This window comes from Bos indicus x Bos taurus, chromosome 16 (assembly GCF_003369695.1).
Source record: "Bos indicus x Bos taurus breed Angus x Brahman F1 hybrid chromosome 16, Bos_hybrid_MaternalHap_v2.0, whole genome shotgun sequence".
Classification (NCBI taxonomy): domain Eukaryota; kingdom Metazoa; phylum Chordata; class Mammalia; order Artiodactyla; family Bovidae; genus Bos; species Bos indicus x Bos taurus.
The window spans coordinates 50,974,739-50,994,852 of record NC_040091.1 but is presented as its reverse complement, the minus strand read 5'-3'; the positions used below and the strand labels follow the sequence as shown (position 1 = coordinate 50,994,852).

At 37.8% G+C, this 20,114-nt stretch overlaps 1 protein-coding gene across 1 annotated transcript in view; it reads left to right on the top strand.

Moving 5' to 3' along the window:
• Window positions 1-20,114, top strand: part of SPEN (spen family transcriptional repressor) — a 92,540-nt gene that overhangs the window by 62,642 nt on the left and 9,784 nt on the right. Inside the window, 8 exon segments of the mRNA XM_027565299.1 lie at window positions 59-219; window positions 1,754-1,954; window positions 6,389-6,540; window positions 9,053-9,178; window positions 9,531-9,644; window positions 10,513-10,626; window positions 12,488-12,588; window positions 18,382-20,114. Coding sequence (XP_027421100.1) covers window positions 59-219; window positions 1,754-1,954; window positions 6,389-6,540; window positions 9,053-9,178; window positions 9,531-9,644; window positions 10,513-10,626; window positions 12,488-12,588; window positions 18,382-20,114 — 2,702 coding nt within the window.

Sequence of the window (20,114 nt, the reverse complement as noted above, 5' to 3'; positions counted from 1 at the left end):
TATATGTGATTCTCTGTTGGTTTTTTCACTTGTTTGTTTTTTCCTTTGCCATCTGTAGCACTGATTCCAGCAGTAGTTCAAGTGATGACTCTCCAGCCCGATCGGTTCAATCTGCAGCAGTCCCAGCACCCACTTCCCAGTTGCTTTCGTCTCTGGACAAAGATGAGCCCCGTAAAAGTTTTGGGATCAAGGTTCAGAATCTTCCAGTGCGCTCTACAGGTAAAATTTTGTATTACTGTACTTTCCTCTCTGCTATTTTTGGGGAATGAGAGAGCAACTTATGTTTTCTACATTATATGGATTTTGTTTAAATCTGTCTCTCTCTTATTCTGACTGTGTTGGTAGTATTTTCTATTTGTCTTTCAGCTTTGACTCCTTTTTCTTTTTGTGGTTCATTGATATTTAATGTCATGTAATAAAAAGCAAGTGATTATAATTTATATAATTTCTAGGTTGTTACATATATAAGATTGCATGTTACTTGTACCTAATTATATATACATATATACACATTATTCATATTATATGCATTTACACACATGAAGATTGTATGGTGTGTGTTATATAAAGAAAGCATGGTTCATTTTGAATAAAAACGCTTTCTGGATTAAATATTTTTATATTAGGAAAAATTTGGTAGAATGAAATTATAGAAACACTATTTTGAGTTAGATTTACAGTGGTCTGGAGTCCTATGAAGTAACTTGGGCATAATAAAATTATGCTAGGAAACCCATTTCAATATGTTAACATTTTAAATGAAGAAAGTCATGAATAATGACTGTATGTAGTTAAAAGCTCTATTGTAATTTTTATTCCGATTTTTTTTGACATTTGGTTATAATGTATTTTTATTGCTATGTCAGGCATATATTGAGTATGTAAACAACTGTTAGTAGATGGTCAGACCAACAAAGACCTAACTAAGTATGTCTTGCTAAGTGCATTTCAGTGATTACTTATTTATTAAAATAGCCTGTGAAACCTACATACCAGGTTTATGAATAGAGACTAGTGAGATACAAATGTTGATGAACTTTTGATTTAATTACTTTGTAATTTAGAAATGGACATGGGTTAAAATTGGCTTGTCTTTCTGTACAGTTTTAATTTTTATAATGGAACTAATTAACACAAGACTTCCAGATAGTATAATTCATCTCTAAAAGGCGTTAAAGTTGTTTAGCATGTTATATGCCATTTCCCACAGTTTTATCATCAGCATGATGCATGGAAAACCAGAGATATGACTTTCTTTCTCAAGTCTTTAAAGTTTTCATACGCATATATATGTATGTTTGTGAAGTTTTTATCATGAAAATTTTAAACTCACCCACAGTAGAAGAAATATTCCCTTACACCATACCAGATTTAAAAATCATCAGTGTTTTGCCACACTTGCTTTAACTGTCTCCATCTTTCTTCTTTCCTGTTCTTGTTCCCGTTTTATCCTAAAGTGAATCCCTGGTGTTATATCATTTCACACTATCTTAAAAGATCTGTACATAAGAGTATTTTCCTGAGTAACCATGCTATATCATTCTAGCAGGTAACCAGTAATATCTTTTAAAACCCAGTTTATTTTCAGAATTGTTCAGTAATCTCTAAAATGCATCTTTAGAGTGGTTTAATTTGAAAAAGTAATGTTTTAATGCTAATTAGGTCAAAAGTCAGGTTAAAGACTCAGTAGCTTACATTTTGAGTTGTAACTGTATTAGAAAAATGAGCAACTTGTTTTTGTTTGATGGTTTAGATACAAGCCTTAAAGATGGCCTTTTCCATGAATTTAAGAAATTTGGAAAGGTGACTTCAGTGCAGATACATGGAGCTTCAGAAGAGAGATATGGTCTGGTATTCTTTCGGCAGCAAGAGGACCAAGAAAAAGCGTTGACTGCATCAAAAGGAAAACTTTTCTTTGGCATGCAGATTGAAGTAACAGCATGGATAGGGCCGGGTAAGAGACAGAGACAGCTCTCTTAACACACTTTCAGTGTCTTCTGTTTTAAAGAGCTGTTTATTAAGTTGTTGCTCAACTTAATAAAATAGATTGTTTTGGTTCAGAAGGCGTGAAGATTGTTTTTGTAAAAGGCAGTTTAGGCCCTTGTTGAATCCCACCTCCCCCAAAGGATTGAATTGATTGAGATAAGGTGGTAGTTCCTAGGAGAATGACAACAGAATTAGAAAACAGACTACATCAATTTGAGGGACTAGTTAGACCAGTTTTGTTTCCATTATGCTCTGCACAAATTGGTCCTGTTATTCCAGTTTCCATGACCTTGAAAGATAATGACAGATGGAGTGTATGCAGCCCATGGAAAATTTCAAGGGGACGTTATATTGCTCGAACCTACCTGTAAGACTTGTCTATTCTAAAGCAGGAAGTCTTGTCAGACGTGACGTGGGTCAGTGTTCTTCCTGTTTCAGAACCACCTGCAGTGCTTGTTTATAATGCAAATCTTTGACCCTACCCTCGATTACTGGTTTAGAATTTGCATGCTCAAGTTTTTAAAACCCCTGATTTACTTGTGAGTAAATCTATAGAGGAATGAGCAGAAATGTTAACTTTATGCATTCGCATAATGTATGCGTGGGACAGTTGAACTTTAAGAGTGAGACTTTGAGTGGAATTTATAGGATAAACATAGCCCATTTTCTTGGAATATTCATTTTATTTGACAACTAAGAGGAAAAAAATAGAATTTCTCTGATAAGAATGTGTGTTATTTGTATATTAAAACAGGCACAGAGTTTTTAGAATGAAGACTATAAAATATGCTTAATTTTGTGGTAAAACACAGGAATTCAAAGGAATATAATCTTTTCAAAGGAATTGTTAATAGAAGTTATTCCTTCCCATTCATTTCCTCCTCTGGAGTTTGAGATGTACTGCCTTAACTTACACTTGGGCTAAGGGCAGTTCAGGAGTTCTTATTTAACACATTTTAAACAGTCAGAACTGACTTTGAGGAATAATATTTAGAATGTTATATAATCTGTACAAGTTTTTAGAGCCATATGTACATATGTAATTTTTAATTAGTGAGGATCTAACTCAGGGGCATTATCAATAAGTGACCTTCTAATCTCCAAGTAGTGGGCTTAGCTTGAGATTTTTAGTGAAAAAAACAAAAAACAAAAAAACATTTGGGGGTCTTTCCTGGAAGCCCAGTGGTTAAAACTTTGTGCTTCCAGTGCAGGGGTCTCAGATCCCATCCCTGGTCGGGAAACTAAGATCCCACATACTGCACAGCATGACCAGAAGATTAAAAAAAAAAAATCATTTTACCTAATTAGTTAACACCCAGGATGTTAACTGGGCTTTAACCACCAGCCACTGAAGATGTTGAGATGTTTTTTTAAGCTTCCCTGGTGTCTCAGAAGGTTAAAAATCTGCCTGCGATGCAGGAGACCTGGATTTGATCCTGGGTCAGGGAGATCCCCTGGAGAAGGGCATAGCAACCCATTCCAGTATTCTTGCTTGGAAAATCCCTTGGAAAGAGAATCCTGGTGGGCTACAGTCTGTGGGATCACAAGGAGTCAGACAGTACCGAACCACTAACACTTTTACTTTTCTTTGATTGAACATGTAGAGAAGTTGGACTGGTTCAAGCATAGGAAAGTCAAAGGTACTTTTCCCAAATGGGACAGCATTGAAAGACCAGTTGAATGGGTTATTTGAAAGCTGTGTAAGGACATTGGGTTGGAATTAGCTGTTGGATGGTTGTCATAAATGTTTAATATTGAAATGTATGGAGCTGATTGCTTCCTTAGGTCAGAGACCTCTTGGAATTAAAAATATCCAAGTCCAGGAAACCTAACTTTGCCAACAGACCTCTGGTGGCTTCAAACATTGTGCTTTTTTACTCCTCTGCTGTGCAACATCACAATCCCCTCAACATTTCAGTGATAAGTAGGCAATAAGAGTTAAAACTGGTCATGAAGGCTGAAAGACACACTCTGAAATTTTTACTGAGCTGTTTGGTGGAATTGAAGTCATTGTAGATTTGAATGGTTGCAAATCATGCTTTATCATTCTGATTCTGCCTTTTTTTTTTTTTTTTTTTTTTGACTGCACTACGAGGCTTGGGAGATCTTAGTTCTCCTGATCAGGGGTTGAATCTGGACCACAGCAGTGAAAGCCTAGAATCCTGACCACTAGGCCACCAGGCCAAGGGAACTCCCCTGATTGCCTTTTAAAGTACAAATCTCAAGATGTGTCTGAATTATTTTTTTCTCCTTTTAAATGAAATATTTCTAAGTATGTACTCTCCTAGATAATTTTAAGAAGACCTTGTTGAGTTTAAAATGAGACATCAGATCAGATCAGTCGCTCAGTCGTGTCCGACTCTTTGCGACCCCATGAATCGCAGCACACCAGGCCTCCCTGTCCATCACCAACTCCCGGAGTTCACTGAGACTCATGTCCATCGAGTCAGTGATGCCATCCAGCCATCTCATCCTCTGTCATCCCCTTCTCTTCCTGCCCCCAATCCCTCCCAGCATCAGAGTCTTTTCCAATGAGTCAACTCTTCACATGAGGTGGCCAAAGTACTGGAGTTTCAGCTTCAGCATCATTCCTTCCAAAGAAATCCCAGGGCTGATCTCCTTCAGAATGGACTGGGTGGATCTCCTTGCAGTCCAAGGGACTCTCAAGAGTTTTCTCCAACACCACAGTTCAAAAGCATCAAGTCTTCAGCGCTCAGCCTTCTTCACAGTCCAACTCTCACATCCATACATGACCACAGGAAAAACCATAGCCTTGACTAGACGAACCTTTGTTGGCAAAGTAATGTCTCTGCTTTTGAATAAGCTATCTAGGTTGGTCATAACTTTCCTTCCAAGGAGTAAGCGTCTTTTAATTTCATGGCTGCAGTCACCATCTGCAGTGATTCTGGAGCCCAGAAAAGTAAAGTCTGACACTGTTTCCACTCTTTCCCCATCTATTTCCCATGAAGTGATGGGACCGGATGCCATGATCTTCGTTTTCTGAATGTTGAGCTTTAAGCCAACTTTTTTACTCTCCACTTTCACTTTCATCAAGAGGCTTTTGAGTTCCTCTTCACTTTCTGCCCATAAGGGTAGTGTCACCCTCTGTGAAATAAGATGAAAATGTAGATAAAGATAGTTGTAATGAGCACTGAACAGTTTCTGGGCCCATCTGACTGAAAGTATATATATACTCTCTGATGATTGGGTGAGATTAAGGTCTGCTACCATTAGAGCTATTAATCTGGAATCAGAAGTGAGATGTATTCTGGCGTAGTTCACCCAGCAGCTCAGAAGTTGAGTCTTTTTAATATCAGTGTTGTTGTTGACATCATCAGTAATGTGGCTGGAGCTAATGAACACTTTGTTTTAGTCAAATTGATTAAATACTAACATTTTTGGGTGGCTTTGTTTTACATTAAAAAAGAGATATCATACAGGCCATATTATGATTGTTATCCAGAAAACGTTGAAAGTCCCTGACTTCTTGTTGTTTAGTCACTCAGTCGTGTCCTACTCTTTGCGACCCCATGGACTGTAGCCCGCCAGGCTCCTCTGTCCATGGAATTTTCCAGGCAAGAATACTGGAGTGAGTTGCCATTTCCTTCTCCAGGGGATCTTCCTGATTCAGGGATCAAACACACATAGAAGACAGATTCTTTACCATCTGACCCATGAGGAAAGCCCATCCCAAGTTAAATGGAACTTCAGAGAAAGCCTATGATTGAGCTAGACATTGAACCAGGACTTTGATCATAAGAAATAAAAACCTTAAGAGTCATTTAACCTCTTTCTATTTGTCATTGGGTACCATGCAACAGCAAAAGAAGATATTTTATAAGCGTTACTTCAGTCAGTTTTCATACAGTTACTATTCTTGTATCTAAAAATTGCTGTATTTAGATAATTGGGTATGACAAGCATGATATGCTAAATATTTTACAAAATATTGAAAAGTAAATAAATAGTGAAACTGGACTGTTTTTAGCTGAACTTCATGTTTATTTCAGATTTTAGGATTTTAGTTTTATAGTTCACATTCAGAGCCTACTACATAATTTTGAAATGTACCATTAGGCTTAAATAATTGCCATTTTCCACTGGGGTTTAAAACCTATTTCTGTGATAGTGATTATCTTTTAAAACAAATCAACTGAAATAGAAATTCAGTCTACTTTTCTATTTGAAAGATCAAGGTGTTAACTTTCTCTTAATTTTTTAGACATGTTTCTCTAGCTTCTGTATTCTTCTTTTGCTTTGGAGCTGTTTCTGATAGTATATATGATTTTTCAGATTACATGAGAATTAAGCCCCGCATATCAGAGATTTGATTTCTTAAAGTAGATTTTCCCATGATATATGAGTAAACATTAAAACACTCTCTGCCCCTTCCCACTTACAGAAACGGAAAGTGAAAATGAATTTCGCCCCTTGGATGAAAGGATAGATGAATTTCACCCCAAAGCAACAAGAACCCTTTTTATTGGTAACCTTGAAAAAACCACTACTTACCATGATCTTCGCAACATCTTCCAGCGCTTTGGAGAAATTGTGGTATGTTGTGTTTTTTTTAAACAATGAAAACAATTTTAAATCTTTGTCATAAAACATACAGCATAAGTGCAGCTTATATTTGGAAAAATGTATTTAGATGTTATAATGAATATTTTTCTCATTTGCCCTATGTGTTTTTAACTCCTGCTAAAAGATGATCTGGCAAAACTCATCAGGGACTGCTTTATGTGTGTATGTAAAAATATATAATTGTCTTTATTTACGTATGTATTTTCTTTTCCACTTGTCTTATCTTTGTCCATTGGATGCTGTTTTAATGCCATCTCTAGTCCTGTGGGTTGAAAGGAAAATCTGGAAGAGAAAACATGTCTGTAAGAAAGAAGCAGCAGATTAGTGTATGATTCTTTTTATTACAATGCACGTTAGAAGTACCTTGGGAATTATTGGAATGTGGTTGTCATGCTGGAAGCTCGGTTCTGTTTTGAAGTTTTAATTAGAATCTGTTTAAATTATGCAAGTCATTGTTTGACTTAGAGATAGAAGGATTTTTCTGTTCTCCATGATTTAAAACTTGAGTGAAATTATAGTGAAAGTAGTTTGGTTACAGTTTGTATCCTTAGGTATACTGTTTTGTGTTATGTTTGAAAAAATGGAAAATTACTTCTGTCTTCCTAGACTTTCTCTAGGACTTCACAGCTAATAATTGTGAAGAAAGTAATATATTTGGACTTTGGAGAGCAAAAAAAAAAAATAGTTTGCGTAGAAACAGCTATTGTACATCTTTTAGGTTTGTGTATATGTGATGTCCATTTGTCTATTCTTACGTATACACTAATGCTCTAAGCAAAAGATTCTTAATATTTTTTAATGGCATAACGTAGTCTTGTGAATAAAATATTATTTGTGCTTGTGGCTAAACAAAACCTCATCTTTAGGGGCTTGAGAGTAGAAATTGAAGTGGTTGGCAGAAGTGAAGAAAAAACAGAGAAGCTATTTAGGGAGCGATACCAACAAAACATTCATCTTTCTTTTCTGATTATTTAACTTCTCTTATTTTTGTGAGGGTACTGTATACTCTTAATTCCAGCTCTACTGCCTACCTGGATGAGTGACTAGACGCTCAGTTACCTATTTGGGCTACAGCTGCTTCTATCTTTAGATCACAGTCTGTTATTTATTTGGTTTTTGGCTTTGCGAGACTATGAATTGATAAAATTTTCAAACATATTTTTATTTGAATGTTTGAAGGAGTATAAAGAGTTGAATTTGGGCATGTGGATATATTTTCATCACCAGGGTTGCTAAAAATGGAATGATTATTATGTTTTAAGAGCTATGCTTGTCAATAAGGTGGACATGTCAGTATTTGAAAACTATTATCTTGTTTGCAGTTGCTCATGATTGTCACTGTTTTAATGACATACAAACCTTGGGAACATGGTCTGCTGCTTATTGATAACAGATTATGCTATAACAGAACCTTTTTAGTAAGTCAGCCCACCATTGTTCTTTGGGAAATTTAAATGGAGCTATCCTGAGTTACTACATTCTATGTAATGATGAAAACAGCTTCCATTTACCATTACTTAGAAAAATTTTGAGTATAAATTATGCTTTTTTTTTTTTTTAAGGACCCATCAAACAGCTCTTTAAATGCATTACTCATTTTGCTCTGTTTCAGGTTTTGATTATTGGCTTGTGACCCTTAAGGAGGCTTAGATAATCACAATACATAATCTGCAATATATGGCCCAGCTCATTATTGTTTAAGTACAAGTTTTGCCATCCAAGTGTCTGGTTTCTCTGGACCATTTTCATGTGTAAGCCAGGTTTTTTCACTACCTCCTCTAAGTAGGCAGGACCAGAGTGTCAGATGTGACAGCAGGTTTTGAGCATTCCAAGGAAATGGGGATATTCCTTTATGTAGAGTGTTTCTTTAGTCCAGGGATGGTATTCTAATGCATCTTCACAGAGTAGTTCAGATATTTATGTAGTCCGTTCATTCTGGGTATGAGAGATTATTACCACATTTATCAGTTACCAGGTTTGATTCAGTTAGATATACTAATAGAATGAAGCTTCTGATTCGGGATTGCATATTTTAAATCACTTTTTGAAAATTTGACTTCTTTATCATTGTTATTTTTCCCAGATGCTGTATTTTAAATGGCTTGCCCCTAATAAGGATTTTAGATATTGCAGAAGGGAATTATTTGTTAGGTTTTCATTAAATAGGCCACCTTTTACTTCTTATCATAAATTTCTCTTAACACAGGTATTATGGATTTAAAATTTTGAGTTTTGAGTTGCATTGCAGTTGCTCTTCTGCAGAGCTTCACGTGCGAAGAATTTCATGGTTTGTGACTACAAATGTTGTGTTGAATAGATTTTTAGGCTATTTACAGTTGCATGAAGATGTATAATTGTAACTAAGCAGGTGGTTTGGGAGGAATCTGTTTTGAGAACCATGTAGCTCATATGGACTTGGTTTATTCTGATTTATTTTTTATTGACATATCACTAAGTGGTATCCATCCATTGTTTTTTTCAGGATATTGATATTAAGAAAGTAAACGGAGTCCCTCAGTATGCGTTCTTGCAATACTGTGACATTGCCAGCGTTTGTAAGGCTATTAAGAAGATGGATGGGGAATACCTTGGAAATAATCGTCTCAAGGTAAAGGAATTTATATGTTACTGTGCTGTTAATATTTGCTGTGTTTTTTTTCCTCAAGATTTGGAGGTGTTTTATTTTGGTATATATAATTATTTAAAATTGTAATAGTATAGTTAGATAACCATAAAGGTAATAAACTTCTTTGCATCCTTATCCTGTTATACTGTAATCTGAATTAATACTTGCTTAGCCAGGCAGGATAAATTTTGTGTAAATTTTTGTTTGATTTTAACTTGATTCCCACTTGAGGTGGTGGTTGGATAAGATTCCTACAGAATACAAGTTTTTTCACAATTTTTGTTGTTGAATAATTGGTGGCTTAACTAATAGAAATTTTGCCTTTTGTATTCAGCTGGGTTTTGGAAAGAGCATGCCTACAAACTGTGTGTGGTTAGACGGGCTTTCTTCAAATGTGTCAGATCAATATTTAACACGACATTTTTGCCGATATGGGCCTGTGGTAAAGGTAAGTGGGAGGTTTGAGTATGTGGCTTTAAGTCACTAATGACTTCCTTTCTTTTGGTATTCTGTCCTTTCAGACCCAGTTTCTGGTGCTGACTTTTCTTTGTAACTCATACATTAAAATTCTCTTTTTTCCAAAATTTGATCTAGAAGAGCACTTACTTATGATATGTTTTGAAAAAACTATATCGAACCCATCAAAATGAATAATTTTAGAACCAGTCTGCAAAATACTGTTAAATAGACTGTTGCTTAGGGATTTCTATAATTTTATCTCATTAAAATTAGTCTGATTATATAATTATTCACATTCACACTTACATGTAATTAGACTTGATTTTTAAAAAAATGATAATTTTCAAAAACACTCATACAACAGAATATTCATCCAACCAATGTTTGTTGTGTAACGTTCACAAACATAACAGGAAAAAAGTCTCTGGACCCCCTTCCATTATGTGAAGGTAAAGATGTTAACTTCTTAAAAGCAGATTTTACATTGTCGGAGGTATGTTGCATAACTTTGACATTTCTGTACGTGTAGCTTTTGTTGTATGGAGAAACAGTTTTTTGGTCCGGTGATTTTTTGTCGGTACTTACTTTAGTATAAGACAGTACTCAGTCAACATGGAAAAAGAATACACAAAAACAAAATAAAAACAATATACCTCAGGCCACAATATCCACAAATCTAAACAGTTCCTACAACGTTTTGTTGTGTTTTTACTATAACATGCATCATCAGGAAAAACAAATTTTTTTCTGGAATAAAAAAAATATATATTTATTCTTGGCAATGTGTTAGTGACTTAGAATTTTGTTGGGACTAACACAGAATTTTGTTTAGACTGATGTTGTTTGTTTTTTTACAGGTGGTGTTTGATCGCTTAAAAGGCATGGCCCTGGTTCTTTACAATGAAATTGAATATGCACAAGCAGCTGTAAAAGAGACCAAGGGGAGGAAAATCGGTGGAAATAAAATAAAGGTGTGCAGAATGACTTTAAGCAGAACCAAAACAAAGTCATGTTTGGATCCCAACCTTTTAATGATTGGCATTTTGTTGGCTTACAGCACATCTAGTATATATCCTCAGTTTTCAAGGGCGATATTACAATTTTTTAATTTGGCTACTTAAGGACACAGAGGAGAAGGCAATGGCAACCCACTCTAGTACTCTTGCTTGGAAAATCCCATGGACAGAGGGGCCTGGTAGGCGGCAGTCCATGGGGTCGCTAGGAGTCGGATAGGACTGAGCGACTTCACTTTCACTTTCATGCATTGGAGAAGGAAATGGCAACCCACTCCAGTGTTCTTGCCTGGAGAATCCCAGGGACGGGGAGCCTGGTGGGCTGCCGTCTATGGGGTCGTACAGAGTCGGACACGACTGAAGTGACTTAGCAGCAAGGACACAGAGTCTTTTAAAACGTTATCACAGAACCTTCCCTAAAGATCCTCGTTCCCTACACCCTGGGTTCCTGGTGCTCACCAGTGAGCTCTCAGTGCAGGCTGCACTCTCAGGAGCTCCAAGTGTCAGTCCAGCTTCTTGAATGATCCTCTCGATCTTCTTTCCTCTTCTCTTAAAGAGTGGGTAATCAGTGAAAGTATGATCTTTTGTCTAAGTATTTTTATTTAAAAACTTTTGTTCATGAGAGTTTCAAGGAATTTATGCACTTAATAACTCTGGTTAGATTGAAATCAGTATTTTTAAATAAGATATTGATAAATGGTGAATATCATGCTTTAGTGACTTTGAGGCCTCACTGAGTAAAGTTTAAATGTTCTTCCATATTTTATGTTCTAACTGTGGTTCCAGCAAATTTATGCACAAGATGTTGTTGTTGTTTAGTTGTTCATCATATCCAACTCTTTGCAACCCCATGGAGTGCAGCATGCCAGGCTTCCCTGTCCTCACTATCTCTCAGAGTTTGCTCAAACTCAAGTCCATTGAGTCCATGATACTATCCAACCATCTCATCCTCTGTTGCCCCTTCTCCTCCTGCCTTCAGTCTTTCCCAGCATCAAGGTCTTTACAACAAGTCAGCTCTTTGCATCAGGTAGCCAAAGAACTGGAGCTTGTGCATCAGTCCTTCCAATGAATATTCAGGGTTGGTTTCCTTTTGGATTGACTGGTTTAATCTCCTTGCTGTCCAAGTTACTCTCATCCAGCACCACAGTTCAAAAGCATCAGTTCTTCAGCTCTCAGCTTTATAGTCCAACTGTCACATCCATACATGACTACTGGAAAAACCATAGCCTTGACTAGATGGACCTATGTCGGCAAAGTGACGTCTCTGCTTTTTAATACTCTATGTTTGTCATAGCTTTTCTTCCAAGAAGCAAGCATCTTTTAATTTCATGGCTGCAGTCACCATCTGCAGTGATTTTGGAGCCCAAGAAAATAACGTCTGTCACTGTTTCCATTTTTCCCCGTCTATTTGCCATGAAGTGATAGGACCAGATGCCGTGATCTTATTAGTTTTTTGAATGTTGGGTTGTAAGCCTGTTTTTTCATAAGATATTACTAGATTTAGTTGGTCTGATTATTTAACCAATGGCCTAGAATCCTGATAGGTATGTTTCAGTTTTTGATTTTGCTTTCTCCACTTCTTCAGGATTGGGTTCTGAAACTTTAAATTATAATTCTTTATCAAGATTTCTGTAGAATTTGAGAATTTTCAAGTTAAAAAAATACAGTTTTAGTTATGAGGACTATTTCACTTAAATGAGATCTAAGTTACATTTTCTTGTAATTTATCCAGAAGAAGAGTTTTCAAATTTGGTAACACTTTCCATCATTGAAATCTGAAACTCGCATTAAACACCTGCTGTTCATTTTTTTTTTTTAGGTGGATTTTGCAAATCGAGAAAGTCAGCTGGCATTTTATCACTGTATGGAAAAATCTGGTCAAGATATTAGAGACTTTTATGAAATGTTATTGGAAAGAAGGTATGTATTTTCAACCTATCAGCATAGCTTGAATTTGAAAATTTCTAGTACATAAAATTTAGATGGGATTAAATTCTGTTTTTCATCCCTTATTGCTACTCTCCTTCCCCCCAAACTTATCCCTTTTATTATCCCCATGTATGGAAACACATTAAAAATGGATTTCTCATGTAGCTCATGGGAGTTGGGTTAACCTTATCTACATTTTCTCCCTGAGAATACTCATTAAAAGAGTTACTCTTTTCTAGATTATAACTTTATATATAAATCATCTTGCCTTACACATTTAAATTAAACATGTTGAAATGCATTGCTGCTGCTGCTGCTGCTAAGTTGCTTCAGTCGTGTCCGACTCTGTGCGAACCCATAGATGGAAGCTCACCAGGCTCCCCCGTCCCTGGGATTCTCCAGGCAAGAACCCTGGAGTGGGCTGCCATTTCCTTCTCCAATGCATGAAAGTGAAAAATGAAAGGGAAGTCACCCAGTCGTGTCCGACTCTTAGCGACCACATGGACTACTTATAGACTATTAAATGCCCAGTGTATTTAGTAATGACAACATCCAAGTTGTCACCATGTATGAGCTCATAGAATTAATTGAAATAACAAAGAACTTTAAAAAGACTATCAAGAGCTTTGTTTTAAATTCAGATCTCTTAAATAATTTGTGAATCAGAAAGCCAAAGTTGTATAGATTAGTAACTTTAGCTGTGTAGAAAGTAAACAATCCTTGGGAATTCCCTGGCCTTCCAGTGGAAGGACTTGCTGCTTTCACTGCCATGGACCTGGTTTCAATCCCTGATCAGGGAACTAAGATCCCACAAGCCACATGGCACGGCAAAAAATAAAGTAAACCTTACTGATCTTTGTTAATTTTTTCAGTCATGGTTATGTGGTATTTGATATTTTTTCTACTGCTTGTGGGAATTGTAGGAACCATTACAGTCCACAGTCGACTATTTAAGGTGTCACCATCTAAATCAGGCTAATGCTTAAAATTGCATCAGAACTGATGATTAATTCTTTTTTAGACCACATATATTAAAACACCTCGACAATGTCAGTAGGTTCTTCAAAAGCTGATCACATTTGAAAATGGAAGCTATCATCTATATGATAAAGCTGTTTGTCCAAACTTGCCTCTGTGATTAAGTCTCCTGGAATGTTTCTACTAGATCTCCACCCTGTAGATATGTGTTAGAGAAAAGACTATTTGAGAAATGCCTTTAGACACTCAAGTTCAAGTATAAAAGGTCTCTGTGACAGTTCAGTTCAGTTGCTCAGTTGTGTCCGACTCCTTGCGACCCCATGAATCGCAGCACGCCAGGCCTCCCTGTCTATCACCAACTCCCGGAGTTCACTCAGACTCACGTCCATCGAGTCAGTGATGCCATCCAGCCATCTCGTCCTCTGTCGTCCCCTTCTCCTCCTGCCCCCAATCCCTCCCAGCATTAGAGTCTTTTCCAATGAGTCAACTCTTCATATGAGGTGGCCAAAGTACTGGAGTTTTAGCTTTAGCATCATTCCTTCCAAAGAAATCCCAGGGCTGATCTCCTTCAGAATGGACTGGTTGGATCTCCTTGCAGTCCAAGGGACTCTCAAGAGTCTTCTCCAACGCCACAGTTCAAAAGCATCAAGTCTTCAGCGCTCAGCCTTCTTCACAGTTCAACTCTCACATCCATACATGACCACTGGAAAAACCATAACCTTGACTAGACGGACCTTAGTTGGCAAAGTAATGTCTCTGCTTTTGAATACACTGTCTAGGTTGGTCATAACTTTCCTTCCAAGGAGTAAGCGTCTTTTAATTTCATGGCTGCAGTCACCATCTGCAGTGATTTTGGAGCCCCAAAAAATAAAGTCTGACACTGTTTCCTCATCTATTTCCTATGAAGTGATGGGACCAGATGCCATGATCTTCGTTTTGTGAATGTTGAGCTTTAAGCCAACTTTTTCACTCTCCACTTTCACTTTCATCAGGAGGCTTTTTAGTTCCTCTTCACTTTCTGCCATAAGGGTGGTGTCATCTGCATATCTGAGGTTATTGATATTTCTCCCAGCAATCTTGATTCCAGCTTGTGCTTCTTCCAGCCCAGCGTTTCTCATGATGTACTCTGAGGATAAGTTAAATAAGCAGGGTGACAATATACAGCCTCGACATACTCCTTTTCCCATTTGGAACCAGTCTGTTGTTCCATGTCCAGTTCTTACTGTTGCTACCTGACCTGCATACAGATTTCTCAAGAGGCAGGTCAGGTGGTCTGGTATTCCCATCTCTTTCAGAATTTTCCACAGTTGATCTTGATCCACAGAGGATGAGGCAAATCCTGATCATGCTCCCAGAAACCTATTGGGTGCATTCCCTTTTTATTGCCTCTTCTTGCCACTTCATTTTTGTTTAAATCAAAGAAGGTATATATTCTTTTTCATTTCCTCATGGTGTTTAGTGTAATGGTCATTAACTACTTGAGCGGTTTTTTAATGAAAAATATCCCCTACAGCCAAATTTCCCAAAGGGTGAACTTCTAAGGTATCAGTGGTTTTCCACTAGTGGATTGGAATCCACGTTCCAAATTTTTCTGTGTGTGTGTGTGAGAGAGAGAATGAACATATGTAAGAACATAGTCTACACATCCTCTATAGGGAGGATTCTCCATCCTCCCCACCCCCACCCCCACAATCTGAAGTCATTGTTAATACTTTAAGTGCTTATAGGAATTCTTAGCCATAAGTGAGTGGAAAATGTGTTGATGATCTAGTGGCACTTAAGACATAAAAATTTCATTAAAATTTTCTGTGTGTATGTTCAATATTTTTCAGAGAACAGTGTCTTGTGAGGGTTGGATAATGTTATGTGAGTTAATTTTTGAATATTGCCACTCAAATTAATTCATTTTACTGATTATGTGGCTCTGGCTTTGTTCCTTGGTTATTTATCCCTGTTGAATGTTTAGAGATAAAGTAGGAAGCATGAGGGTGTAGGACTTTACTGTGACCCAGTTTTGCCTCATTTGGTTTCAGATGGTAGTGTTTCTGGAATGCATTCCTTTCAGTAGAACTTAAGAATCTTTGCCTTTTCCATAGAGTGGAAGTCATGCCACTCAATAGTTGATGAATAAGTAGAGGGGAAAAAAGTGCTTTACCCCCTAATGACAGTTCAGCTCACAAAAGCAAGTGATGACTCATTTTCATAGGGCTCTGCAGTTTAAAAGTATTTCTTTTATTCCCTTAAATACAGTGTCAGGGAAATAGGGCTGTGACTCTTTTCATGTGTTACTTATGGTAGGAACTGACAATCAGATGACTTTGCTGATAAGGTCACAGGCTCCTAAATGATGGGCTAGAAATAAACCCAGTGCATTTAGTTTACCTGCTAGTGCATTGAGTCTTACAGGTTGCCAAAGTAATTCTCAGCACAAATTTATGGGGTCACATTATGCTTTAGATGAATTTCTCACCTACTTAGAGTAGTTTGGATACTTTGTAGTCATGGGAACAGCATTCTCTGAAAACCTGGCCTTTCAAAGTCCCTCCGGGTCCTGCCAGAGCCTTTTGTACATAGTACTAGTGTGCAGTTTTATTGTCTTTTGCTAGAGTTCCTTGGTGGCAAGAACACTCATTTCTTTTGGTAGAGTCCAGCAAAATGTGTACAAAATCATCATTTATTAAACTGAACAGTGTAGCACTAATGTTTATGTATATACCTTTGACTTCTGTAACTTTTTTCTTTCACATTTTGGACGTAGTTTTAGTTTGCTTATTTTAGAAAATACCTGGAAGCCATTTTTAAACCTACTTTTAATGCAGGCAGTAAACTACAGCCATTCTTGGTGTCTTAACCACTTTATATTAGAAAGCTTAGGGAATTCCCTGGTGGTCCAGTGGTGAGGACTCTGCACTTTCATTGCCAGGGGCTTGAGAATTCAATCCCTGGTCGGGAAACTAAGATCTTGTAAGCCATGATGTGATCAAAGGAAAAAAGGAAGCTTACAGTGTGTTCTCCTTTACATGTGAAAGTGATGCTTCCTTGGAGTTTGTGTTTATGGTGATAAGGAGTTAAGTCAGCCTAATTTTACAAAATGGCTGGCCAATGTTGAGGCAAAAAATCTGGTTCCTATGGAACTATAGAAGGATCGTCTTGAATTGGTCATCCTATTAAATGAAATATCATAGATGTGTCATAAATGATTCTCTTTGAAATGATAAAGTTCAGTGTAAATGCATATGATAAGGTGCTGGTGATGCTTCCAGTGTTGAATGCTCAAGTCTAGATGCTTCATTTGCTGTTGAAAACGGGTTAGAACATTGCCCAGTAGCAACTTTGACATACTTTTCTAAGGTCCATTCTTTGAACAAATTTGAGTACCTGCCATGAGCCAGGAAGACAAAAGCTCATGCTTTTAGAAGCTTAGGTTCAGGGTTCATTATGTTTCATTGAGCTGCCGTTAGTAGTACTATGTAGACTGAGTAAGCCATACTTGTTTGAAAGAACAAAAATAGGACATGAACCAAGAGTAAAGGAATTGGCCTCTGTTACAGGTAAATTTCCATTTTATACACCATACACATTCTTGCATGCAAATTCAATCCTATTTTGAATGCCCTGGGTCATGTCACTTTAACAATTAAGGAATTCTTTTACAATTAAGGAATTATCTCACACAGCTTGTAATACATAATTTGTTAGTTGGCAGGTTGGGGAAAAGTAACAATTACTGAAGGCCAAGTATGTGCCCTGTATTATGTTAGGAAAGTTTTTACAAAGTTTCATCTTATTTAACCTTCTTGTTTAACTTATTCTTAAATAACATTATCATTTTATAAGTGTAAAGACTGAGCCCAGGGAGACTTGCCCCCAGTGTGTTTTTTTAAACTGTGAATTGAGGTAGAGGTTGCAGAGGTAGAAAGATTTTAGTTAAATTGTTAATCTGTCTTTTCAAACAATACATTTGTTTCCCAAGTTGTGGTAAGACTATCTCTTGGCAGAGAAGTAATTAATTTATTTAACCTGCTGCTGCTGCTGCTAAGTCGCTTCAGTCGTGTCCGACTCTGCGCGACCCCATAGACGGCAGCCCACCAGGCTCCCCCGTCCCTGGGATTCTCCAGGCAAGAACACTGGAGTGGGTTGCCATTTCCTTCTCCAATGCATGAAAGTGAAAAGGGAAAGTGAAGCCGCTCAGTCATGTCTGACTCTTAGCAACCCCATGGACTGCAGCCTACCAGGCTCCTCCGTCCATGGGATTTTCCAGGCAAGTGTACCTAGTCTATCTGAGATACTATTTCAACATGTATTCAATCTGAATAAATTACCGAAGTATATGTCTTCTTTAAAAAAAAAAAAAAGACTAAATCTACCAGATCTAGTCTGTATTTTATACACACCTCAATTTAGTCTAGCCAGATTTTAAGCTCTTAGTAGCCATCTGTGGTTTGTAGCTGTGGTATTGGATGGTGAAATTCTAATGATTTGGTCATTGTTTAGTTGCTGAGTTGTGTCTTTGTGACCCCATGGGTTATAGCCTGTCAGGCTCCTCTGTCTGTGGAATTTGCCAGGCAAGAATACTGGAGTGGGTTGCCATTGCCTTCTCCTTCCTTATCTTGGATGAGGGATCGAACCCATGTCTCTTGCATTGGCAGGTGGATTCTTTACCACTGAGCCACGAAGGAAGCCCCAGTTCTAATGATTAAATAATGGCAAAGATTTTTAGAAGCAGGACTCTAACTGCACATGTAGGATTAATGTGTCAGTGACGAGAAAACAAAAAACCAATACATTCTTTTTTGTCTTTGGCAGAGAAGAACGAAGGGGATCTTATGACTATAGCCAAGATCGTACATATTATGAGAATGTCCGTACTCCAGGCACATATCCTGAGGATTCCAGACGGGACTATCCAGCTCGAGGGAGAGAATTTTATTCAGAATGGGAAACTTATCAAGGAGACTACTATGAATCACGATATTATGATGATCCCCGGGAATATAGGGATTATAGAAATGATCTTTATGAACAAGATATTCGGGAATACAGTTACAGACAAAGGGAACGAGAAAGAGAACGTGAAAGATTTGAATCTGACCGGGACAGAGACCACGAGAGGAGACCAATTGAACGCAGTCAGAGTCCAGTGCACTTGCGACGCCCTCAGAGCCCTGGAACATCTCCCTCACAGTCCGAGAGACTGCCGAGTGATTCCGAGAGGAGGGTTTACAGCCGCTCCTCAGACCGGAGTGGAAGCTGCAGCTCACTTTCCCCTCCAAGATACGATAAACTTGACAAACCTCGTTTGGAACGCTATACAAAAAATGAGAAGACAGATAAAGAACGAGCTTTCGATCCTGAGAGAGTGGAAAGAGAGAGACGTTTAATAAGGAAGGAAAAGGTGGAGAAGGACAAAACTGACAAGCAGAAACGAAAAGGAAAAGTTCATTCCCCAAGTTCTCAGTCTTCGGAAACAGACCAAGAAAATGAGAGAGAGCAAAGCCCCGAAAAGTTGAGGAGTTCTAATAAACTGAGCAGAGAGAAAGCTGACAAAGAAGGATTGGCCAAAAACCGCTTAGAACTCATGCCCTGTGTGGTTTTGACTCGAGTGAAAGAAAAAGAGGGGAAGGTTATTGACCACGCCCCTTTGGAAAAGCTGAAAACCAAGCTTGATAATGACGCTGTCAAGTCTTCTGCCTTAGATCAGAAACTTCAGACCTCTCAGACAGAGCCTGCAAAATCTGAATTGTCTAAACTGGAATCTGTTAGGATGAAAGTGCCAAAGGAAAGGGGGCTTTCAAGCCACATAGAAGTGGTAGATAAGGAAGGCCGGCCTAAACCCAGGAAGCACTTAAAACCAGAGCAGAGTGCTGACGGGGTGAGTGCTGGGGACCTGGAGAAGCTGGAGGCAAGGAAAAGGCGTTTTGCAGATTCCAATTTGAAAGTAGAAAGGCAGAAATCAGACCTCAAGAAAAGTAGTCCAGAGATGGAAGATGCTCGGGTGCTTTTAAAGAAACAGCCTGACATGTCATCTAGAGATGTCATTCTGCTGAGGGAAGGAGAGTCTGAAAAAAAGCCTGTGAGGAAAGAAATTCTTAAAAGAGAATCTAAAAAACTTAAACTGGACAGACTTAATGTTGTTCCCAGCCCCAAAGACTGTCAGGAGCTTACCAGTATTTCTGTTGGGACTGGCTCAAGGCCCAACTCAGATCTGCAAGCAAGGCTGAGAGAACCAGTAGGTGAATCTGTGGAAAATCAAGAAATCCAGTCAAAAAAACCCACTGCCTCAAAACCACAACTCAAACAGCTGGAGCTATTAGATGATCAAGGACCAGAGAGAGAAGATAATAGGAAAAACTATTGCAGTCTTCGTGATGAACCACTTGAATGTAAATCGGGCCAAGAGAAACCACATTCAGTAAATACTGAAGAAAAAATTGGCATTGATATTGATCACACACAGAGTTACCGAAAACAAATGGAGCAGAGTCGTAGAAAACAGCAGATGGAGATGGAAATAGCCAAGTCTGAGAAATTCGGCAGTC